General features: G+C 47.4%; 1 protein-coding gene across 18 annotated transcripts in view; it reads right to left on the bottom strand.

Moving 5' to 3' along the window:
• Positions 1-26,193, bottom strand: part of NOSTRIN (nitric oxide synthase trafficking) — a 709,159-nt gene that overhangs the window by 599,963 nt on the left and 83,003 nt on the right. For 13 of the 18 annotated variants that reach the window (XM_086956574.1, XM_086956575.1, XM_086956569.1 and 10 more), the window contains one exon: positions 19,663-19,746. The exons of the other annotated variants lie outside the window; for them this stretch is intronic. In XM_086956574.1, coding sequence (XP_086812700.1) covers positions 19,663-19,746 — 84 coding nt within the window. The remainder of the gene's footprint in view (positions 1-19,662; positions 19,747-26,193) is intronic. 18 annotated transcript variants of the gene reach the window in all.

Genomic DNA, 26,193 nt, shown 5'->3' on the forward strand with positions numbered 1-26,193 from the left:
CCTTCGGAGAATGCTAAATTCATCACCTACAGAAGAGGGGGCAGCACTACATCCCTGTACTCCTTAAGAATCTTCAAAGGACAAGGGTCCAAAGGGGATCCGTGTTTGAGCTTATCCAGAAGCAGATTCAGTTGTTCAAAGGTAAGAGGGGGAAAATTAGAGAAGTTACTACAGAGTCCATTAGCTTGGCCTTCAGCTGGAAGATCCATCGGGGAAGCTGAGGCCTCTAGATCTAAATTTAGAGCTTCCAGAGCGGTATAAATATCCACTATCTTAGTATGAAAGAAAGTGGAGATCTGGTAGCACAGTTCCTGGGAAGTCACTATAGGGTCTGGTGACTGGAGGATGGGCAGAGAATCTATGGTCTTAAACAGTTCACTAGGAGAGCTAAGAGAGGTCGTCAACTTAACAAAGTGGGCCTTCTTTTCCGCAATCACCGCTGCTTTATACCCCTTAAGGAGGCTTTTATGTTTTTCCTTCTCCCTCGGATCAAGATGCGACCACCAAAGTCTCTCTTGTTTCCTACCGCCCTGCCTTAGCAGTCTGAGAGTGTCTGAGAACCAGGGAGCGGAAGGTCGTTTTCTGGCGTAATAGTGCCGTTTAACAGGGGCCAGAGTATCCACGGCGCTCACAATGGTATTAAAAAGATCCAGGGCAGCCTTGTTGGTATCCCTCATTACGGAATGCCTGAGACTGGACATAAAAGGTGCAAGTGTCTCATTATTAATTCCCCTATAATTCCTTTTCGATTCCCACTTCCTAAGGTCCGATAAGGACACAGAAGGGTGGTGGAATGTGAGTTCAAGTGGGACGGCCATATGATCTGACCATGAGAGGAGAACCTATTGCTAGCCTAGAGTCGTTTGTGAACACCCCATCCAGTGTATGTCCAGCTGAGTGGGTGGGGCTTCGCACTCCTTGCAGAAATCCACAGGAGGCCAAGGAGTCTACCAAAAGAGAGGTATCACCAGAGTTTATATTTTCCAAATGGAAATTAAAGTATCCTAAGATGGGCATATTAGGTCTGTCATATACGGTTCCAAAATTTTCAGTAAGTCATGACTGAAGGCAGATCTAGGGCCCGGAGGCCTGTAAATCAGGAGGCCAGAAAAGGAAACAGTAGGAGAGGAATTAAGAGAGAAATATATGGCCTGAAAGGAATCCAGAAAGTAGGGAAGGAGCTCAGTCTGGCATTTTATAGAACTTTTATACAACATGCCTAGTCCACCCCCCCTACGACCCACTCTATCCATTCTTGCTAGGGCATATCCATTGGGGTCTAGAGGTTATTCATCTCCTCTTAGGTCTAAAAAAAGACATATGTTTCTGGTGGTGTTTTCAGTCCTGAGGATATTGTGCTAGTATACTAAGAATACCACTTATGAGTAATGAATTCCAACAACTGTCTAAGAAGCCACAAGCCATAGTTCCACTTTATTAAGACAATGTTGGAGGGAGTCTATGTTCCTCCCTACATGATGTCAAATATTGTTTTGAAGCTGATGAATACATGCATTGCCATGCATTGAACCAAAGAAAGGAGTGCTTTTAGAGCTTCATAAATGTCTTCCTGCACAAGAGCACCACTGTCTTCTGTAAACTGAGAATCATGATTCTCTTTACTGGTACCCCAGCTGTACAGAGGAATTCATTCCAACTAAAATATCCCCTATCAGGATAAGTAATAGTGTGTCCATGGAGGCCGTGTTCACGCATCAAGGTTGTGGACCCTCCTTGGAGAAGCTTTTAGAGCCGGGACTGGTGGCTTAGTGGACTAATGTTTTCATTGTAGGGGTATGTGCTTGACCTAATGATGACAGGTGTCAAATCCTGGTTGATCAACTCAGCCTTTCAATCTTCTGAGATAGATAAAAAAAAGGACCATTGAGTTGGGTAACAATAAAACATCTGTTATCCAGTGCCAAAATACCCTTCTGGGTGACCATGTGCTTTATAAATACACATGTTATGGAACACTGGCCATCCAGCATCCTTTTCCTATGTTGACAAGAGAAGGCAGTGGCCCATGACTATGAAGCCTAGAGAAAAAGCAAAGACTCTGCTGTGACCCTGCCTTAAGTTCTACAGGGCAGGTGACAAGTTTTGGTGTGCTCCACAAAACATCTGAGCCTACACGCCACCGGTGAATGGCAACTGGATCAGCCCTGGAGCCAGGTAATCAGTGCCTAATCTCGCCAGCTGTTGCTGACCATGCTGGTGTGTGCCAGGGTAGGTGATCATTCCAGAAATGCACCATGATTTACCGGGTGGCATATCCCAGGTGCCCCGGAGGCACGACTCCCTCTGGGTTCAGGTGGTACAAGGGACACAGTAAATTTGCACGTTGCTGTGGAGCCAGGGAGAGGTTGCTATGTAGGATGCCGCTCCCATCTCTGAATGCTCCCAATCCCCTTGTTTTGAGACTGGAGATCTTCAGTCATTCTCACCCCACCAGCACAAAACAGGAGGCAGCCCCGGCTGAATCCACAGTATTTAACTGTAGCTTCACCACTATTAAAGAATTAGAGTCCTAGAATTCTGTATTTATCACAATAGTGGCACACCTGAACATCATGGAATCATAAAGGTGAGGCTTCAACCATTTCTTTTAGAAAGGAACTCTATATTAGGGACTTAATTTTGTCATTAACAAATTGGCTTGTGCTCTGAAAGCTAAAATGAGGAGACACTTTCTACAATTTCTCAAATATCTTTCTCATCCATGTCACTAAAGCATTTTGGCATGAAGATTGTACTTTCAGCGACAGCCACACTCTATCAGTTAACTCCCCAGTAATCAAATGTAGCATCAAGAAAGAGTTCCAATGAACAACTAGAACAATAACATTCTGTATTTATGACAGAAGTGCAGTACACCTGAAAGTCATCTTGATAGAATCAAAGCTGTAATACAGACAGCATTTCGTACAAAGAAGACTGGAGTAAAAGCTCGAAAAACGTTTTTTGTCATTGAAAAAAATGGTTAGTGTTCTAGAAATCTAAAATGAGGACACATTTTCTATGAGTTCTCAAATTTCTTCTTAATCCATGTAGGTATAACATTCTGATATGCGGACAGAAACCCAAACTTCAGATACCAACAGAAGTCTGTTGTTTAGTTCCCTAATAATCAACTGCAGCTTCACTACAGAGTTCTGACAAGCAACTAAGAGAGCTGACATACTGTATTTATGACAAAAGTATGGCACACCTGAACGCTGTCTTGATGGATCAATTCTGTAAAGCTGAAAGAAATTTCTACAGAGGATAATGCAGTAAATGAAAAAACCCAGGGTTTTCTTTTAGCCATAGGAATTATGGTTAGTGTGCTAGAAAGCTAAAATGATTAATTTTCTATGAGTTATAATAATAAAAGAATGAATGTTTAAAAAACAGAAAAAGACTGAATTTCACCAGGTATAAGTAACTGACATAAGTATAACTTGCATCGTCTATTATCAGTGATGTAATATGTGCGGCCATAAGCAGTGCATCATAGTTGTGCAAGTGATACTTAAGTTATACTTATATCAGTTATGTATAAATGATGAATCTCAGTGTTTTTTAGTTTTTTTTTAAAGCTAGTGGTGTTATTATTAGAAGAACTACGTATACTCCTGTTAGACAAGACACCCTTGGTTGGTAGTCCAACAAACAGTTGCCTCCGCCCCTCCTCTTATGCTGAGTTTGTTTTTGTTGGCTTTAAGACTCTGCACTTTACTGCCAACCAGTGCTAAAGGGTTTGTGTTGTCTCCCTAAAAACATGATGCAATTGGCCTACACCTAATTAGCACATATTATTTACAGGTAGGTCCTAAGTAAATAGTTCTACATGTACCGAGGGCTTGCAAATTAAATGCTACTACTGGGGCTGCAGCACTCGTTGTGTCACCCACTAAAGTAAGACTTTTCTCAGGCCTGCCACTGCCGCCTGAAGTGCAGTGTTAAACGACCATTTCAACCTGGCAAAATGATCAGTTTCCCAGACCTAAGCTTTCATTCTTTTTTCCTTTTCAAATCCGTTTATTACAAAATTGCAATCTTATATCACAGTGTGAAAGCATTTAATTAGTTTCAGCATAATATACAGCTGGCTTCAAAGGTTTACACAAGGTCGATATTGGCATTATCACTGTGTCTCATATTTCTATAATATTAGTAGTTACCTGCTAGAACAGTCAACAAAGGACAGAAATAGAAGATAGTGAGAGAAAAGAAAGTATCAAGAAAGGCAGGGGATCGGGGGGTCACTCCAAGTGAGGGGTCCCCAATTTCCCAATCAGGGGCTAAGGGGAGGATATCGGGCTCCCCGTGCTGTCATGTTGAAGAGTCTCATGTGAAGTGTCAGGGTCCTGGGTTAGCGTAACCACCTCAAATAATTGGAGGGCGCGGAGATTGGGAGGAGTAAAGCATATATGTTCCAGTTTGGAAAAGTAGTCTAGCAGAGTTTGCCAAGTACGTGTAAATTTAAATTTAGTGTGTGTCACCCGGGATGTAAGGAGCCCCATCGCCATGGTATGCCAAAGACGTGTAAACCACATTGCAATGGGAGATGTATCTTGCTTCTTCCAGTAAAGTGCTATTAGCTGCTTGGCAGCTCAGAGCATGTGTGTTATGAGGCACCAGTCTGCGTGGGTCATAGCTAAGAGCGTTAGGGGCCTAATTCCTTATATGACCAAAGTGGGAGTGTTTGGTTTGGTGAAGACTGTGGCGTCCTTAATATAACTTAACACCTCCTTCCAATATAGGGTCAGCAATGGACAGGTCCACCATATATGTAAGAAGTCCACAGGCACAGTTTGGCAACGCCAGCAATTGGGTGAAGAGGGGGGGAACATCCTAGGTAAGCGCTGGGGAGTACAGTACCATCTTGTCAGTTTGTATGTGGTTTCCCGCTGGGGTATGCTTTTGAATATTTTCAATGTTGAGCCATAATTGCTCCCACTAGTTCGGGGTGACCTCTTATGTAATATCTGCTTGTCATTGTATTGATATGTTTGGGTTCTAATCAGGGTGCAGTGCTGCAATACATGATAAGAACAGGAGATCAAGCCCTGCGAGCCATCATATGAGCGCACTAGTGTTTCAAAGGGGCTGAAGGGCCGAGTTGCCCCTTGAGTGTTTAATGGTGTGTGTAGTCAATATTAATTCTAGTAAAGTTGTAGTCTATTCTCCTCAGGTAGGTGATAGTCTCTCTTGCATTGATCAAAAGTTTGAAATCTATCTTCCTCGAAGGGGTCCTGGAATATGCAGCATTCTCCCTCTCTCCACTCCGAAAAGGATTGCTGTTGCAGGGTTGGAGGGAAGTTTGGGTTACGCGCCAATGGTGTGCTAGTGGGGGGGAGAGGTGAGGCCCCTGTGTCCTGCAACTTTTTCCCAGATGTCTAGTATTGTCTTTGTGGGTGTAGCTTGTAAGCCCTATGAGGCCGGATGCCCTGTGGTAGCCAGGCTAGGTAAAATAGCGGCCTGCAGGCCACCATCCAATCCATATGTAACCAGTCCTTCTCGCTCTTGCGGACCACCCATTCTGAAACGTATCTGGGTGTGATGCCCAGTAATATTCTAGGAGATTGAGATATGCTAGCCCCCCCTCTATCTCTAGGTAACATGAAGAGTTTGTTTGAAAATCTCGGGCACTTCCCTTCCCATATAAAATTGGTGTGGTCCTGTTGCAAGCTTCCGGTATTAGAGTGGGGAGTAATTCGAATAAATATAATATCTTTGGCAGGATGGACATTTTAATTGTGTTAATTCGTCCAAGCCACGAAAGTGGGAGTGATTTCCAGGTTTGCAGGTCCTCTAGCACTGCCTTCCTACATTCTGGCCTGTTTGCCTGCCTCCCGGTAGACAGGGAGGGGGTTCAAGTTTAACCCAAGATAGCGGATTGAGTGTGACAAACATTGGGAAGGGGTGAGGGATTGCAGTTCCGGGATGTCCTTGCTAGGGATCGACAGGTTCAATGCCCATGACTTAGCCAGGTTGATTTTAAGTCCTGAGGTTACCTCAAATGATCCTAGGATTGATATCAATGCCGGCACCGAGGTACTGGGTGCTGTCAAGGTGAGTAAGAGATCATCTGCAAACAATGCTATCTTATGCTCAATGCCCCGAAAGGGAATGCCCCTAATATCTCCTGATTAACAAATGGTTATTGCTAGTGGCTCGATCGCAAGGGCAAATAGCAAGGGTGAGAGTGGACAGCTCTGCCTGGTGCCTCTGCGTATGTGTATTGGCTGTGTGAGCTGGCCATTGGCCCTAACCTGCGTCAGGGAAGTAGCATATGATGCCGTGATTCTAGAGACCATTTGGGTTCCAGGCCTATTTTCTGGAGGACCGCCCATAGAAAGACTCAGTCCACACAGTCAAATGCTTTTTCAACATCAAGAGATTGTAAGCAGGCGGGATTTCCCCGACGATGGGCTTTTTTTACTAAATGGGCTATCCGGCGCACGTTGTCTGCCCCTTGATGTTGGCAAATAAACCCCAACTGATCCGGATCTATCAAGCCGGGCAGGTAGGGCTCTAGTCGGTTAGCCAGAATTTTTGTGTAGATTTTTGCGTCTGTGTTAAGGGGTGCAATAGGGCGGTATGACGAGCATAATGTATGGTACTTACCTGCCTTGGGGATGAGGGCTATCTTGGTAATTGCTATTGTAGGAGTGAGACCAGTACCTGTACTGTCAGTAAATGAGTTAAAAAGTCATAACAGATGTTCCTGTATTTCCTGTATTTGCGGTAAAAACATGCAATATTTATTTATTTATTTATTTACTGACATTTATAGAGCGCGAACAATTACCCGTGGGCGTCTCAGCGCTAGACTGCAATAATGTCTCTCCCTAAGCAGAAGAGGAGGTGGACTCGAGAGCTGTATTTACTGGTTAAATAGCCACGTCTTCAGTTTTTTCCGGAACTGAAGGAGTGAGGGGCTTGTTTTTATATGGTGTGGCAGAGTATTCCAGATTTTAGGAGCTGCAACTAGGAAGCAGCGATCGCCCCAGGAGACTGTTCTACTGCGTGGGACCACTAGTTGGTTCAGTGATGTGGATCGGAGTGTTCTGACCGGGTTGTAGAGTATTAGTTGATCTTTAAGGAAACGAGGTCCTTGATCCTGCAGTATTTTATAGACTGTGCACAATGATTTGAACTTTATCCTGTTTTGGACGGTTAGCCAATGGTAGCTTTTCAAGGTATCCGAGATGGGCACAAATTTTGGTTTTTTGGACAGTAAACGTGCAGCCGCGTTCTGAACAGTCTGCAGCTTTTTGGTGACTCTGTTTTGTGTATTAAGAAAAAGTCCATTGCAGTAGTCTAATGATGTCAAGACCAGAGAGGTAACTAAAGTCTTGGCGGCCGTGTCTGGTAGAAAAGGTATGATTTTCCTTATCATTCTGAGTTTGAAATGGGCAGTGGCTGCCACCTTATTTGCATGAGCCATAAAATTGAGCTGGTCATCAAATGTGACTCCTAGGTTTCTAACCTTAGAGGTGGGGCAAGGTGGAGTGCCGAAAGCCGATGGCCACCAGGCTGCAGACCAGACTGGCGAGAGGGTGCCAAAGATGACCACCTCCGTTTTATCGGAATTGAGCTTCAGGCAATTTCTTGCCATCCACTCACCAATAGCAGTCATTCCATTTTGGAACCGTGCTGCCACCACTTGCCCATCTCCCTTTATGGCCAGCACCAGTTGGGTGTCGTCTGCGTATGAGGTGAGGCTCATCCCGTGTGCTTTGATGACACTAGCAAGGTCCGACACGTATATGTTAAATAGTGTCGGACTTAGGGATGAGCCTTGAGGAACCCCACACGGTAACGACAGATTGGCTGATGGGAAAGGACCTACTGTGACCGTCTGGGTTCTGTTGGCCAAGAAGGAAGCAAGTAGGTCTCTCGCAGTGGACTGAATACCTATCTTTTCAACACGGTCGACCAAGATCTTGTGGTCGACCGTGTCGAAAGCTGCCGAGAGATCTAGGAGGACCAGCAGTGCTGTTCCTCCTTGGTCGCGGATGATTCTAATGTCATCCGCTGCTTTGATGAGAGCGGTTTCCGTACCGTGGTATTTACGGAAACCGAACTGGGTGTCATCCAGCAAGTTGTTACTTTCTATGTATTCCGATAGCTGCTGATTCATAGCCTTTTCTGTGACTTTCCCTAGAAAAGGGAGACTTGCTATAGGCCGGTAGTTTTTAAATTCTTCCTTGTCTAGACTGGGCTTTTTAAGCAGGGGTTTGATCAGCGTGTTTTTCAACGGATCAGGATAGGTTCCAGATGTCAATATCGTATTGCAGACATGGGTGATGATTGGGATGATTGTATCTGATACCATGGCGATCACAGAAGTTGGACATGGATCCAGAGCTGATCCGGATTTGATTGATTTAACTATGCTCTTTGTTTGGTCAGTGTTTAGGAGTTTAAAACTAGTCATGGTATTTCTTAGGATGGTCGTGGGGGTGGTGACACTACTGATGCCAGGATCAGAATTGAAAGCTTGGTAGATGTCGTTTACCTTCGAGAAGAAAAACTTGGATAAGGCGTCACATAATGATTGTGATGGGGGCGGATTTAGGTCCGGTGTGTTACCGGAAAGGGTTTTAGCAATGTTGTATAGTTGTTTGCTTGAGTTTTTCGCTTTCTCTATGTGTCGTGAGAAAAAGTGCTTTTTTGCTGCTGTTATCATTGCTTTGTAGGTAGCGAGAGCTTCTTTATATTTTTCCTTGTTTTCGCTATCATAGGTTCTGCGCCAGTGCCTTTCCCTATTCTTAGTTAGTTGGTTTTGGGTTTTTAATTCTTCTGTGTACCACTGTGTGAAGCTAACTTCCATTGTAGGGCAAGCCGCTATGCCACAGCACTGAATTAAGAGGGGTTAATGTTCTCAAGGATTCCCATTACTGGTTGCCACAGAGTAGAGCAGGGGTCTCCAACCCGGTCCTGGAGGGCTGGATCCCTGCCAGATTTATTGGATATCCCCATTGAGATACATGCAGTTATTTTAAAAATCTGGCATGGATCCGGCCCTCCAGGACCGGTTTGGAGACCCCTGGAGTAGAGGGAGATACACATTTGATGTCAGCAGTGCGCAAAGCAAGAGGCTAGAGGAGTTTAGAATGGGCCAGGTCTGGCCACCTATGATATCCCGGAAGTTAAAAGTAGGGTCGAGTCTCTGTCTTATTAAATGTGGGGGGAGCCAGGCCACGCCCCAGGGGCGGAAAGAAGGGGGGCAGTGCCCACTGCATGATCCCACAGTCAATCACCCCTTTGTCCCATGATGCGATCAGCACCCAGCCGGGGATTCCCAACTAACTAGGGCTCTGGGCAAGTGAACCCAGAGATGGACCAAGGGCGGTGAGAAACAATTCATAGGCAGGGGAGGGGAGCCAGTCCCGCTGCACGATCCCACGGCTGGTCACCCCTTACACCTCTCGAATGTAATCAGCGCTCTGCATCTCCAATCACCAGTGATCCCAAGCCGCCCGGTCAAACTCCTCTCATGGCACCATCTGGGGCCCAGCTGTGAACCTCAGCCCCCAGGGGGCAGCCCGATGCAGTCCCGGGACAGAGAGAGTTTAGTAAACCAAGCCGTGAGGCGGAAATACTGCGCCTTCAGTAGACCAACAGGGGATGTGAGAGGTGGCACCGAGGGCCAGAATTCAGTGGCGCCCAGCACGGGGCAGGGGCCGCCACTGTTCCTGAGCCGGTGGTGACAGAGTGGCCCTCAGGGCAGAACAGCAGGAGTCGCAGGCCCATCTCGGGGCAGCAGACGTGAGGGCCGCCTCATCAACAGCCAGACTCAGACCAGTCCAGGCCCCGCAGGTATGCAATCATGCAGCAGGCCCCAGTGTACCTCTCCAGGCTGTGCAGACTGCTCCGGGCCACAGTCTCCGCTGCTCTCTCCTGGGCAGCTCTGCGTGACTGGGTACTCCCCTCCAGTTGGTCAGCCACAGGGCCTCTAGATTGTCAGCAGGGAGCCTCTCCATTCCATCTCGGTGGCGCCGTCCCACTCCCGGCGCTCCATCATCAGAGATACGGCCATTCTCAAGCGTTTCCTCCAGGCAGCTGTGTCGGAGTGGCCCAAAGTCCGCGAGGGCCTGATCAAGGGGCCTTTGGGGTGGCGCCCAGTACAGCAGCTCCGCTGCAAGTCCCAAGATTGCGATGCAGTCCGATGGTTAGCTTAGTCTCCCTGAGTCTCAGTCGTTCTCAAAGGGCAGTCGAGGAGCCCCCAGCCTGTTCTCTGCCCCTTCAGATAAATAGGGAGCCCAAAAGGGGGGAGCCCCGGTGTCCCGATGCTGGAGGCTTTGCTTTAGAAGGACGCAGGGACACAGAGACTCCATGAGGCACGTCTCACTCCATGCGCTGCTAAGCCTGCATTTTGATACATAGAAGGAAAGCTCTAAAAAGATGATGGGGCAGGTGCACAATATTTAAAAAGTAGGGCATTTCGATTTAAGTTTAACATGTTCTGGTAGTGCAAGAGCTTATAGGTCCAACCTAACAACACTCTTTGAACCATGCACTCTGAATGGTGTACAGGAACCTGATGAAAATTGGAGTGCTTTGTGACCTGGCCTGTCGTGAAACACCATATAAATAATGTTATATGACCGTTTGAAAAAATAGGCTTCGGAAGGCTTACGGCAAGTGTTAGACCTGTCAGCCCTTTGGGTGGTCCCTCCTAATTATTATTTATTTTATCCCTTTTTTTTTTTGGCATCTGTATTTTTCTTGGGTGTCCACTACATTTTTTTTCTGGTTTTGACCCTTGAACTTTGGGCGCCTCATTATTACTTATTAATACTGCAGCGCAGGTGCTCCTTCAAAATGGGGATAGAGCAGGTACCCTCACAAAATGGTGGCCTGCCAACTGTCAAAATTTTACCTCAGAGCTTGGCCCATAGGTTAGTGTAGAGGGATCTAGAACCTTCTGGCCCATTCTAGTGAACTGGACTTAGGGTATATAAGGTCAGAACCTGGGTGGCCATTTTGTTCATCAAAGGGCTGGCTGGAGTACATGCTGTGGCAACAGGGGGATAGGGCACTGGAAGGGCTAACTACTCCTTAGGGTTGCTTCCCTACTGCTGTTATTGCCCCCCTACCTCTAGACCTGACCCTGCCAAGTTGTCATCTTGAGGGACCTTGTCCTGGTGTTTTTCTATACCAAGGAAGGAGTTATCACTCTCCTCAGATTGACCCAGAGTAACTGTGGGACCCGCACTGCCTGTCACCAACTGCACCGCTGTCCTGTGGGAGTGAGAACTGCGCTGAGGGTCTGTTAAAACCACCCCTTCCCTGTTTCCTCCCTAACGACATCGCTTCTGAGAGGTAGTAGCGCAGGAATATTGTCTGACTTACTGGTGTTGAGGAGTGCTGAGGTGGGACGCTCCCTTTGATTCCATCTCCCGGGCGGATCTGTGGAGGCTCTGCTGTGGCGTGGGAGAGTAGAGTGGCTTGCGACATCAGGCTGGGGCCCTGTGAATAGAGGTGCCCACCAGTGTGTGGTGCGACTCCCTTCTAAGGTGAGGGGTCAGAAGTCGCGCTGAGGCCGATCCGGCCGCCCCTTGCTGCGAAGGCTTCCCTAAGGGGGCGGCGCTGCCAGAAGGTGTCACTCCCTTTGCTCAGGCCCAGAGGGGGTCCTGTCGGCTTCCCTGAGGGGGCGGCACCGAAACATAGACGCTCCTCTCCTATGCAGGATCCTGGGATCGCGGCTGCCCTGAGGCGAGGAACTAATCCCCCGAAGATCTCAGCGGGGCCTTATATCGCCGTGCATCGGAAGCGTCTCTTTCCCATCGCAGGCCCAGTGCGTGATCCGGCCTTGCCTGGGAGGGAGTGTGCGCTTCACTAAAAATCTTCTGGCTGCCCGTGACAGCTGAATTCGAGCTACACAACTTCCAGCCACAAGTCAGCCGGGACCTGGGGGCTGGTGAGGGATACGAAATCAGAGAAATCCCCACGGGGCCTAACAGATGGCCTGTTCTCCTGAATTCTAATCACAGAGTTCGTGTATGCCAGGGGAGCCTAGACTTGTGGAACTACCCTACTGGAGCTAGGAAACTGTCATTCATTGAGCTGCTGTTGGCCCTATATAAAAGTTAAACAGAAGCCAGAGTACCATAAGTCACCGGAACAAATGCAGGTTATTGACTTAACTTAACGCTCATCCTAATTTGACCAGGAGTACATGGTTCTGACACCTGCTTTAACAACGCAAAATCCAATTTTATTTAAGAAGATGTGCAGAAGGGTTACCATGCTGTGATAATGCCTAATTTTGCTTTGCTGGATATATCTAATGTGTTTTCTTCCGGCTGAATCTTATTTAAACTACAAAAGTACGGGCTGAAAATCTAGAGCAATAAGTGGTATTACTGTACTCAATTCCTCTAAGGAACAAGGTTCTTGAACTAAATGTAATGTTGAATTCTCATTGATGCAGGAAATTAACTGTGGAAGTGCTTGATGTGTGAAAACAATGTATAACTAACGGAATAAGATAACTCAAAGAATTTTTATAAAGCATTCCATATTTTTCTAACTTGGTGTAGTGTCATTTTTAGTGGATGGGTGCTGGGTTGCTGTGGAGAGTGTGACGCAAGCATAACACAACTGCCTTAGAGAATAGGCCTCGCCACTCTGTGCCAGGCTACCCCATGTGGACCGGTGACTCCGGGTCCAACAAATTGGTGTTCAGTGGTGGGATCAGGGCTTGTGCTTGGGTCCACTTGACAGTGGCTTAGTGTGCACCACGGACCCTACACCGGGAGTTTTCGCCTAGTGGTCTCCCTAATTGGAAGTTTTTGTTTTTCCAAATTCCTTTCTGGTGGTGGGTAGAAGTAGTCTTATTTGACGCCTCTTTCTTGAAGTACTCCAAAATAGCTGTCTGAGGTCCCACCTGGTAAAATGGAGTTTGAGTTAGATGAGTTGGAGACCTACACAGCGGCCCAACTTAGGGAATTTTGCCAGGAAAAGGGGGTGTTTTTCAAGCGTGGTGCGAAGAAGGTGGAACTTCAAACCAGCCTTAGAGCATGGGTGGAAGCTCACCCAGATGGGAAAAAGGAGGAAGAAGAGGAGCATCATGACACTGTCATTGAAGTAGACATGTTGTACCAAACCGAAGGGGGGAATCTGTTGCCAGGTCCTAGGACACCTTCGAGGGTGGGCAGCAGTGTGTCGGGAAGGAGACTGACCTCAGCGGAGTTAGCTGACAGGATGGAGGAAAGACAATTAAAATGGGAGTTAGCTAGGTTGGAAAAGGAGAGGGAGGAGAAGAGGCTTGCTCATGAACTAAGTTTGAGGGAGTTAGACCTCAAAGCCCTACAGTTAGGGACCTCCAATAATCCTGTTGGTGGCAGCGTACCGAAAGAAACTACCAGGGAACCCAGACCCTATTTGCCCAAAGACGTAGTCGCCAGTTTTAGTGTAGGGGACAACATTGCCCAATGGTTGGCTGCCTATGAGGTCTCATTAAGAGCCCATGGGATCTCAGAGAGTCATTGGGGGGGCGGCCTGTACAAGTATATGCCTCCGGTAGGGAGGGATGCGCTTCTAGCCTTAGAGCAGGAGGAACAAACCAATTACCCCACCATGAAAGTAGCGTTGATCAGGAAGTTTGGGCTGACCCCTGAAAAATACAGGCAGAAATTTCGAAACAGCCACAAACTAGCTACACAAAACTGGGTGGATTTCCTGGACTATGCTAAGAAGGCTCTAGAAGTTTGGGTGCAAGGCAGTGAGGTGACTGACTACAAGGGGTTGTATGACCTGTTATTAAAGGAGCATCTACTCAAGAAATGTTTTCCAGAACTGCGTCAACACCTGGTGGACAGCAAGCTGACTAGCCCTAGGAAGCTTGCTGAGGAAGCGGACATCTGGGCTAGTACCCGGGTGTCCTCAAAGGGGACTGGAGGGGATTCCCAAAGGACTAGTCAGGGCGCTCCCCAGAAGAAAGAGCGGGGAGACAAAAAGAGGGAGCTCTCCAAAGGCCCCCAAAACAGTTTCCAAGGAAAGGGATCAGGTTTCACTCCTAGAGTCAACCCACAAAAAAAATCCCATCCTGACCATAGTCAGCAGCCAAGGGTTGTCCGCTGTTATGAATGTGGTGGGATTGGGCACTATAAAGAAGATGTCAAGTGCCCAAAGAGACCACCCCCTCCCACTGGAGGAAAAACCCCAGGAGTGGCTAGTGCAGTGCTCAGGGAGGAATTGCCCTTAGATAAGGGAGGTGAGTGGGCGGGAATAGCTTTAGTGTCCCTGGGAGACAGCGAGATGGTTCCTAAGATCCAGGTGCCCCCGAATACTACCAAGTATGGGCTGTGGGTCACCATCAATGGCCAGAGAGGGGAAGCTCTGAGGGACACAGGTGACAGTATGACCATGGTAAGGAGTCATCTGGTGTCCCCAGAGCAGGTGATCCAAACTGTACTCCACCCCGCTGCGATGGCTGACGGCAGACTAGGTCACTACTCTGTGGCTGAAGTTCCCTTTGAGTGGGGAGGGGTCGCAGGTCTCCTTCGAGTTGCGGTAAGCCCTGCCGTGCCAGTCGATTGTCGGTTGGGGAATGACATGGAGCACAATGCTTGGAAGGAGGTGGAATACCGGACTCATTCAGAGATGCTGAGTACAGCTGATTGGACCTGTGCAAGCACACGGTCCGCGACTGCCCGGAGGGGAAGTTCGCCGGCGCTGGAGTCTGGAACAAAGACACAGCCGGCTGCCAAAAAGGGGAAAATCTGGGGACAGGAGAAACCTGCCTCGGCATCCACACCCCATGAGATGGATGGGACACCTGAGGTGGTGGACCCGGAGTCCATGGAGAGGGATGTTGTCTCCCTGGAGGACCTACCTATCCCTGCGGATTGGCATGTGGAGGGAGGACCTACAAGGGAAGAGTTTTGTCGGGGCAGAAGGAGTGCCCTACCCTTGAGGGACTGAGGCGACAGGCCGAAGCCCAGGTAGCAGGTAACATTGCAGGGAATTTTCATATGTATTGGGAGGATGGTCTCCTCTACAGTGAACCCAAGGCTCCAGTGCACGGGTCATCACGAGCCTTGGTAGTCCCCCAACATTACCGAGCCTTCCCCTTGGAGTTGGCTCACGAAATACCCTTGGCCGGACACCTGGGTTAGGACAAGACCTTTGCCCGGCTTGGTCCCCATTTCTATTGGCCTCAAATGAGGGTGGCGTCCGACACTTTATGTAGGACGTGTGTGTCTTGCCAAGCCAGTGAGAAAACAGGGGTTAAGCTGAAAGCTACCCTGGAACCACTACCTGTCGTTAGCACCCCCTTTGAAAGGGTGGGCATCGACATTGTTGGGCCATTGGATCCACCTACTTCAGCCAGTCACAGGTTTATCCTAGTTCTGGTGGATCACGCCACTCGGTACCCAGAGGCAATTCCTTTGAGGACCGTTACTGCACCCGCGGTGGCTCGGGCCCTGATGGGGATTTTTACCCGAGTGGGTTTCCCCAAGGAAGTTGTGTCTGACAGGTGAGCCAACTTCATGTCAGCATACATGCGGGCTATGTGGATGGAATGTGGGGTTACCTACCGGTTCTCCACCCCTTACCACCCCCAGACCAATGGTTTGATGGAAAGGTTTAATAAGACCTTGAAGGGCATGATCAGAAGTCTGCCTGAGAGCCTGCGGAGGAAATGGGACTTCCTCCTACCCTGTCTGTTGTTCTCATACAGGGATGTGCCACAGAAAGGAGTGGGCTTCAGCCTCTTCGAACTTCTGTATGGGCACCCTGTCAGAGGTCCTCTCAGCCTGGTGAAAGACGGATGGGAAAAGACTCCCAGGAAGCTTCCCCAGGATGTGGTGAGCTACATGCTGGCCTTCCGGAGCCAAATGGCTAAGTTGTGGAAGCAAGCTTCTGACAACCTGGAAGCCAGCCAAGCAGTTATGAAAGAGTGGTATGACCACAATGCTCACCCTGTGGAGTTGGAGCCTGGCCAGAAAGTGTGGGTCATGGAGCCTGGAGAACTTAGTGCCCTCCAGTATCGCTGGACAGGCCCCTTTGAGGTGATTGAGAAGAAGGGCAAGGTCACATACTTAGTGGATATTAAGACCCCTAGGCAGCCCCATCGGGTACTCCATGTCAACCGCCTCAAACCCCACCATGAGAGGCCCGAGATCATCCTGATGATGGTGACTGATGGAGCGGAGGAAGAGGAAAGTGAGCCTCTCCCTGATCTATTTTCGTCTCAAGAGAAGGATGGGTCGGTGGAAGGGGTGATCCTCTCACCATCCCTAACTCCTGAACAGCGGAGGGACTGCCGTCAAGTCCTGGAGCAGTATTCCTCGCTGTTCTCCCTTATCCCGGGAGGGACCCACCTGTGTACCCATGATGTGGACACAGGGGACAGCCCACCTGTGAAGTCCAAGACCTACCGGCTGTCAGATAAGGTGAAGGTCAGCATTCATAGTAAAGTCACTAAGATGCTGGAGCTGGGAGTGATTGAACCTTCAAGTAGCCCCTGGTCCAGTCCGGTGGTTCTGGTACCAAAAGCTGCCCCACCGGGCACCACTCCGGAACTCAGGTTCTGTGTGGATTACCGAGGACTGAATTCAGTGACAAAAACTGATGCTCACCCAATCCCTAGGGCGGATGAGCTCATTGACCGGCTGGGAGCTGCCCAATATTTGAGTACTTTTGACCTCACATCCGGGTACTGGCAGATCTCCCTTACAGATGGAGCCAAGGAAAAGTCAGCCTTCTCCACTCCTGAGGGCCACTATCAGTTCTGTGTGATGCCCTTTGGGCCCAAGATTGCCCCTGCCACGTTTCAGCGGCTGGTGAACCAGGTCCTCTCCGGAATGGAGGCCTTCTCTGCTGCTTATCTAGATGACATTGCAGTCTTCAGTAGCAGCTGGGAGGACCACTTGTGTCACTTACAAGCTGTTCTCCAAGCCCTGAAACAGGCTGGCTTGACGATCAAGGCCAGCAAATGCCAGATTGGGCAGGGGTCGGTAGTGTACCTAGGCCACTTGGTGGGCAGGGGAACGGTGCGGCCCCTCCAGGCTAAGATTGAGACTATCATGGCCTGGGAGCCCCCCAAGATTAAAGTCGTTTTGTCAAGGGGTATGCTACAATTGTGGCACCCCTAACTGAGCTCACCTCCAAGAATCAACCTCGACGGGTAGTCTGGACTGAGGTGTGTCAACGAGCCTTTGACACTCTGAAACAAGCAATGTGTGCAGCTCCTGTCTTAAATGCCCCTGATTTTTCCAAGGAGTTTATTGTCCAAACAGATGCATCAGAGCATGGCATTGGGGCAGTGTTGTCGCAGCTCAATGAAGAGGGTCTGGACTAACCTGTTGTTTTCCTATCAAGGAGACTGCTCCCCCGGGAACAGAAGTGGAGTGCAATTGAGCGGAAAGCCTTTGCGGTGGTATGGGCTCTGAAGAAGCTGCGGCCATACCTGTTTGGCTCGCACTTCCTTGTACAGACTGACCACCGGCCCCTTCGTTGGCTGATGCAAATGAAGGGCGAGAATCCCAAGTTGTTGAGATGGTCCATCTCCCTACAGGGAATGGACTTCAGGGTGGAACATCGGCTTGGAGTGGACCACGCCAACGCAGACGGTCTCTCGAGGTACTTCCACCTTAGTGATGAGAACTCCCAAGGGGTTGGGTAGCTCTCCCCACTTTCAGCTGGGGAGGATGCGTGTTAGACCTGTCGGCCCTTTGGGTGGTCCCTCCTAATTATTAGCGCAGGTGCTCCTATAAAATAGGGATAGAGCAGGTACCCTCACAAAATGGTGGCCTGCCAACTGTCAACATTTTACCTCAGAGCTTGGCCCATAGGTTAGTGTAGAGGGATCTAGAACCTTCTGGCCCATTCTAGTGAACTGGACCTAGGGTATATAAGGTCAGAACCTGGGCTGCCATTTTGTTCATCAAAGGGCTGGAGTACAGGCTGTGGCAACAGGGGGATAGGGAACTGGAAGGGCTGACTACTCCTTAGGGTTGCTTCCCTACTGCTGTTATTGCCCCCCTACCTCTAGACCTGACCCTGCCAAGTTGTCATCTTGAGGGACCTTGAGGGTGTTTTTCTATACCAAAGAAGGAGTTATCATTCTCCTCAGATTGACCCAGAGTAACTGTGGAACCCGCTCTGCCTGTCACGAACTGCACCGCTGTCCTGTGGGAGTGAGAACTGTCCTGAGGGTCTGTTAAAACCACCCCTTCCCCGTTTCCTCCCTTACGACATCGCTTCTGAGAGGTAGTAGCGCGGAAATATTGTCTGACTTACTGGTGTTGAGGAGTGCTGAGGTGGGACACTCCCTTTGATTCCCTCTCCCGGGCGGATCTGCGGAGGCTCTGCGGTGGCGTGGGAGAGTAGCGTGGCTTGCAACATCAGGCTGGGGCCCCGTGAATAGAGGTGCCCTCCAGTGTGTGGTGCGACTCCCTTCTGAGGTGAGGAGTCGGAAGTCGCGCGGAGGCCGATCCGGCCGCCCCTTGCTGCGAAGGCTTCCCTAAGGGGGCGGCGCTGCCAGAAGGTGTCTCTCCCTTTGCGCAGGCCCAGAGGGGGTCCTGTCGGCTTCCCTGAGGGGGCGGCACCGAAACATAGACGCTCCTCTCCTGCGCAGGCCCCTGGGATCGCGGCTGCCCTGTGGTGAGGAACTAATCCCCCGAAGATCTCAGCGGGGCCTTACATCGCCGTGCATCAGAAGCGTCTCTTTCCCAGCGCAGGCCCAGTGCGTGATCCGGTCTTGCCTGGGAGGGAGTGTGCGATTCGCTAAAAACCTTCTGGCTGCCTGTGACAGCTGAATTCAAGCTATACAAATTCCAGCCACAAGTAATCCGGGACCTGGGGGCTGGTGAGGGATACGAAATCAGAGAAATCCCCAAGGGGCCTAACAGATGGCCTGTTCTCCTGAATTCTAATTACAAGAGTTTGTGTATGCCAGGGGAGCCTAGACTTGTGGAACTACCCTACTGGAGCTAGGAAACTGTCATTCATTGAGCTGCTGTTGGCCCTATATAAAAGTTAAACAGAAGCCAGAGTACCATAAGTCACCGGAACAAATGCAGGTTATTTACTGAACTTAACACTCATACTAATTTGACCAGGAGTACATGGTTCTGACACCTGCTTTAAAAACGCAAAATCCAATTTTATTTAAGAAGATGTGCAGAAGGATTAACTTGCTGTGATAATGCCTCATATTGCTTTGCTGGATATATCTAATGTGTTTTCTTCGGGCTGAATCTTATTTAAACTACAAAAGTACGGGCTGAAAATCTAGAGCAATAAGTGGTATTACTGTACTCAATTCCTCTAAGGAACAAGGTTCTTGAACTAAATGTAATGTTGAATTCTCATTGATGCAGGAAATTAACTGTGGAAGTGCTTGATGTGTGAAAACAATGTATAACTAACGGAATAAGATAACTCAAAGAATTTTTATAAAGCATTCCATACTTTTCTAACTTGGTGTGGTGTCATTTTTAGTGGATGGGCGCTGGGTTGCTGTGGAGAGTGTGACGCAAGCATAACACAACTGCCTTAGAGAATAGGCCTCGCCACTCTGTGCCAGGCTACCCCATGTGGACCGGTGACCCCGGGTCCAACAGTAAGCACTCTATAAATACAAACATAATATAGTTCAAGACAGTTAACCAGATAAAGCATTTTTCATTAGTTGTTAATTTTTCTTACTTTTTCTTCATTTTCTCAAGTGCTCTTTTAAGTTTGTTTGCCATTTTATGGAGTCCTTTGGCATAGCTAATTTCAAGTTCAGCCCTATAAACAGTAACAGAACGTCAATTAATATTCCTGCATTTTAGTGAAACGATTTGTGCAAAAATAAGAAGTACAGGTGACAAAAAATTAAGCATAAATAACTGGCAGAGATTTACATCCTAGTGGTGTAGGTATTGTTCAACTATATAAAAAACCGATGAAACATAAATTCTCTAGAATAATGCCTTACAGGTCATATTCCACAACTACTATGCATAGTAAAGTGAAAATAATCAGGATTTTTTTAAAACAATTGCAAATTTAAATGCTGTTGTTAATACTCATTCAACCTTGACAATCGGATAGGACAATATCTTATTAATGGTGTAGGCTTTCTAAGTATCCTATTATAAAATCCCAAACAATTGCAGTGTTGAAGGATCCAGGGATTCCAAATTTGTAAAGCAAAGCTTTTTCAATTTAATTTTCAATCTGCAGCCACATGATCCTTTCAGCAAAGCTTGGACAAATCTGCATTGGATGCTTAAAGCATCATACAACGAGCTGTTCACAACAGTGATCGGTTGTACCTCAAATCCAGGGTTGTTAAACACACCCTGGCTAGCCAGTCCTGTCGAGAACCACGCATCAAGCGTTAGAGTAACACATTTCATTGTGGTGGTCCGCATCGCCGCACTGAAATGGAAAGTCACACATTTTAAGCAGAGCGCATGCCTCTGCTGTCAAAGCCGTACTAGTGCTGTTATAATGAGTAAACGTAAAGCTGAAGTGCCAGCGCGCTGCACCACAGGGTGGCTGAGCTAACTTTGCTATGTGGCTCCAAATAAGAAACATTGAATAAATAGGGTAGGAAGGATTTCGTGCCACAGCATTACGTGATCTGAGTGAGTGTTAGTGTATGGTCTCCTACAATACATAATTAAACTGCATGTCACTTTAAATATTGATGCACATGCAAAAATAGACGTTGGCGGATGTGCTGAGAACTTTAACTCGTGAAATAAAGGTGGAGCTGATTAATCAATGGGTCGGAGTTTGGCTATCATTATAATACAGTTGATACAGGCCTTTTTAGGTCGAGCAGACCTACGCTCAATGCGTGAGCATTGAGGGTGTCTGCTTCAGACCTATTGTGGCCCGTTATTGGGAATGTGGACACCAATCTGACACGAGCGTAATTCCTTCGCAGTTTTCACCGCGGGAGCGCGCGTCTGACCCGCGCCTGCGCAGAGTATCCGCGCATGCGCAGAGTAACTCACAGCCCTTGCTCACACAGACGCAGGCAGGCAGCCCCCACCCCTCTGCATGCACGCACGCACACACAGGCGAGCGCATGCACACGCAGGCACACACATACAGGCACACAGACACTCGCTCACACACACACACCCCCCTCCCCCACAGTCACACACACGCACGCACACACACATACAAAGCCTGCCCCCCCCGCACTCGCGCACATGCTTCCCCCCCCCCGCACTCGCGCGCGCACATGCTTCCCCCCGCTCAGCAACCCACTCACCGGCTTCCTTCGTGCGGCGGCTCTCCTCAGCTGCAGGGCCCGGCAGCAGGACTCTTCTTCCCTCCTTCGGCACCGGGGCGCAGGGTAGGATCCTGCCTGCTCCGGTGCTCCAAACACGGCTCCGTCCAATCTCGGCTCTTCCGTGGGAGGCGGGGTAGGCTCCCGCCCTCCTACTTCCTGTTTCCTGTTGTCGCGCCGGCCTGCCTGACTTCCTGGTCGCAGGCCGGCAGAGTGACGGCGGTGATTTGCGGTATTTATTTATTTAGTTATTTATGCATTTTTATATAGCGCGGACTTTACCCGAAGGCGGTATTTATTTATTTATGTATTTATGCATTTTTATATAGTGCGGACTTTACCCGAAGGCGGTATTTATTTATTCATGTATTTATGCATTTTTATATAACGCGAACTTTACCCGAAGGCGTCAGAGCGCTTCACATTAGGAACAGAAATGAAACATAATGAGAAACATTACAAAAGAACAGGTTGCAAAAACATACGTTACTTACATAAGGTAATAGTGACAATTGTGAGCAAACAAAATACATGAGGTAGTAAAAACTATGAGCAACCCAAAATACGAGGTAGTAAAGGTAATAGTGACAATGGTGAGCAAACAAAATACTTGTTTTTTGTTTGTTAACTCCTGATTGGAAAAACAAAGAAAAAGCTCTTCATTAGGAGATACAATGCCTCACCCCCACTAATATAGTTATGTTATTGTAGAATCCGACTGTCCACGAGAAACGATGGCGCGGACTACGCTTTAATGCCAGTCGAGCGTGTGATGTTTTGAGGCAGTGCCCGTGGGGGTGTCGGCCTTGCTGCCTTCCACAAATTGGCTGTCTATAATTGCTGATATTGTCTTCTAGGCAATGGAACGCCACTGTTTTTGTTGTGCCCCCTCTGAACTGCACAGCTTCCTAGAAAATGCAGTAAGTAGCCTTAGCCCCTTTCGTCATGTTCAATGAAGAAAACGTCCCATGGAGTACTATTCCTTGGTAAATTAAGTTACGTGTTTGAGATAATGCTAGAGTTTAGTTTGATTTATATTGAAGCATGTCTTTCAGAAATAATGAGCACACTATTGCAGTGCCAGAATAAAATGTATCAATCATGGAGCTTTACCGCTCACATCTGCTCTACTCCTCCCCTCCCCCTCCAAGAGAGCCTCCCTTCAGATACAACCCCGTCGCATATTGTGAGTGCCCATCTCGTTCTTTGACCTGGATTTTTTTTAAAGGCGTTGACCATCTGCCAAGAGCCTTCTTTTAATGTCAACACTGAGTCCGTCTGCCCTTCTCGCTTTATTATGGAAGTCATCCTTCCTGTTACTCTGATTATTTTACTGTATCCAACGATGGAATCCTACCATTCGTCGTTTTTTTCAGGGAGGAAAGGGTACTCTATTTTCACCCAGCCAGAATTATCCCTCGAATTGGAGTTTGGATTTTTTATCTCGGATTGAAAAACGAAAAAACGATTTACATGTAGTGTCAACTTTTTTAGATCTTGCTGAGCCATCGCGCACACAACCAAACACATACACAACACCCCCACACACACAACGCCCACACACCCCCCCACCCACAAAACACACCCCCCACCCACAACACACAAACACCCCCAACCACACACACACAACCACACACAACCACCTATCCATCGCCCTCCCTCCCTATCGCCCTCCCTCCCTATCGCCCTCCCTCCCTCCATCGCCCTCCCTCCCTCCATCGCCCTCCCTCCCTCCCCCTCCCTCCCTCCATCGCCCTCCCTCACTCCATCGCCCTCCCTCACTCCATCGCCTTCCCTCTATCTATATTTAAAAAAAAATAAAAGCCATTGTTATTTGTATTATCAATACATCTAAGTCACGTAAATACAACACATATTGCATTACAAATGCTATAGGTGTCACATTTGCGAAAGTTATAACTATTGGCATTGTAAATGACAAAGCTATTAATTTCGCTATTTTCAAAACCAACACAGAAATAGAAAAATTGTCATTTACAATACCAATAGCTCAAACGTTCCTAATGCGAGACTTATTGCATTGCAAATGCTTGTTGAAGTAATGCTACAGCTTCCACTTTCCTGCAGCTGTTGTGTGTGACTGCATTGAGGTTGAGAATATCGCCCTTTGAAGATTTTGCATTCTACTACTTGGCCTACCCCACATAGTAGGATGAGTATATATTTTTTATTTTTAACTTTACACCTATTTCTGCGGACTTATCATGCATTGGAATGTTTAGGACGACATAGTGGTTGCAATATTTTTGTCATGCAATGTAGTGACCCTGTACCTCAGCAGCTATTAAAGTGCTAGAGGACTTTAACAATTTGTTCCTCTTATTCTGTGCGTTACATTTACTCTAGTTTTGATTGGAAGTAACTACTCCGAATTGGTGTAATCACTCTGAACAAGAAGGAGCCCCAATGTACTTGGAGATGGAGTAAAAAAGAGCGTTCAAAAACAAATGGAGGAGTACCTCCTAGAGGTCTTACAATCAGCAGGGTTATGAGGTGCACACAGTGCCACACAACAGGGGACAGATCTGTCCTTTTAGAAGACCCCTCACTCGCCAACCTAGTTGATGACATGCTTCATCATCGGGGTCACACCCGGACAGCCGAGTGCCATACTGGTGTGCTACATCACCTGACTACAGTGGAGCTGGTTGTTTTTTTATATGTACAGAGCTACTAGTGGATGTTTAAAAGTTGTCCAACACTACTCACTCTTAGAATTTATTCTGGAGTGATTGGGCAACGTATAAAATAAAGTGGGACACCTTGGCCTGATTAGGTAGGCTGGTGGTGTCAAAAAAGTCGTGTAGTGAGTTAAAATATTGGTCTACATGTTTCAACCATGATGTAAGTATAAGGTTTTCGTCTGTACCAGTGGTGGTAGTCTGGGAGGTCTACACACGCTAAGGTGTACCCTGTCCTAGACTCGTCAGAGCCCCGTGGATCCACGGGGTTCCGATGAGGTTGCACGATAGGTGAATCTGCCTTCTTCGATTCTATGCACAAGTTGTAGCATAGATCGCTTGCGGCAACCGGGACGCCCATGAAGCCGATACTTGACGAGTTTTTTTCTAGGTATCTTGGAGAAGAACATCCTTTTTAAACAAACCACAATTTTTGTGGCTTCTGTTTTTCTCGTAGTCTAGGACAGGGTACACCTTAGCATGTGTAGACCTCCCAGACTACCACCACTGGTCCAGACGAAAACCTTATACTTACATCATGGTTGAAACATGTAGACCAATATTTTAACTCACTACACCACTTTTTTGACACCACCAGCCTACCTAATCAGGCCAAGGTGTCCCACTTTATTTTATACGTTGCCCAATCACTCCAGAATAAATTCTAAGAGTGAGTAGTGTTGGACAACTTTTAAACATCCACTAGTAGCTCTGTACATATAAAAAACAAAAAAACAGCTCCACTGTAGTCGGCTGTCCGGGTGGGACCCCGATGATGAAGCATGTCACCAACTAGGTTGGTGAGGGAGGGGTCTTGTTAAAGGACAGATCTGTCCCCTGTTGTGTGGCACTGTGTGCACCTCATAACCCTGCAGATAGAGGCATTGTAAGACCTCTAGGATGTACTCCTCCATTTCTTTTTGAAAATTGATTAAGGGGACCAGGAGTTTCCTCCGTACCTATGGTCTAACACCCTTTCTCTCCCTGTTGTTTCATATATGTAAACAAGAGTGTCCCATAACCTGTCAGTCAGTTGATAAAGAACATTTTAGAATGGAGAATGGGCCATCACCATGCACCTTTAAGCACTCAAAATGTCCCACTGAGTCCAGTGATTGGATGGCAGTCTTCTCTGACCATAAAAAAGGTGTAATCATATATTAGAAAGCAAAGGATAGTAATATGTAGTCAGTTACAGGTGTGTTCCAATATATTCTATGATGAACAATCCAAAAATGGGTTAAGCAAGAAATTAACATGGACCATTATCTATTCTGTGATTGCAGAGAAATTTTTAATTAGGATTGTATTACTAGATAGCACAAACACCAGTCATAATAAAGTGTTTTGCCAAGATCATTGAATATGACTCAGTAGGACGCCTTTAGGGTAGTAGGGAACCGTGGAAAGTGAGAGTGGTTGCCCAATAAACCACAGCTAAATGCTAGTAATGGTTCAGAGAGCACAAACCCAAAAAGACTTGAAATTCACAAGTTATTGTATGCAATGCACGACTCACACCTCAACTCACTTCCTCCACTAATGTCTGTTCTTTTTTCCTGTGCCATCGGTAAAGTGTAGTGAGCATGGGAGGTGGCATCAATTATCGTGTACATTGAGTGCTGCATACCATACCTGTCAAATGTAGGGCTTTTTTTGTCTTTGTGTTTTTTTCTGTGAATTTCTAGGGTTTTTCTGATGCATTATGTTCACCCACCATGGACTCGTTAAGGGCTGCGCACAGTCTTTAGCTGTGCATATCCTTGTAGGCCACAGGGTGCACAGACTTCACTGTTGTGGATCAGGAGTTGGCCACATATGCTATGTTCTCTTAATGGTTTTGTAAAGTGCACTATCACCCATACAACGGTATCCTGACTATGAAAAAGTCCACCGTGAAATGTAAATTAAGCAGGCATAATGTTTGTAAGTTTGTAAATTTTATATTACACTTATTATACATATTCTGAAGTTATGTCATTACATCACTTCATGTAATTATGTGCCATTTGCTGGGAAAATTACTCCAAATGGCACAATTTACTGTAAAAAAAAAAAGTACTGCAAATGTACAAAAACAACAGAATGCGACCAGCCAGCTGTTGTGCCTGAGCTTTCTTTAAATGTACCCCTGCACCAAAAATTGACTAATGATAAGTCCTTAGAGATTTCCGAGGCAAAATGAATATTAATCAGACAGTGATTGAGAGGAAGATCATTCCAGGCCGTGGATCACCGAGAAGG

Source organism: Lissotriton vulgaris, chromosome 2_1, assembly GCF_964263255.1.
Source record: "Lissotriton vulgaris chromosome 2_1, aLisVul1.2, whole genome shotgun sequence".
Lineage (NCBI taxonomy): Eukaryota > Metazoa > Chordata > Amphibia > Caudata > Salamandridae > Lissotriton > Lissotriton vulgaris.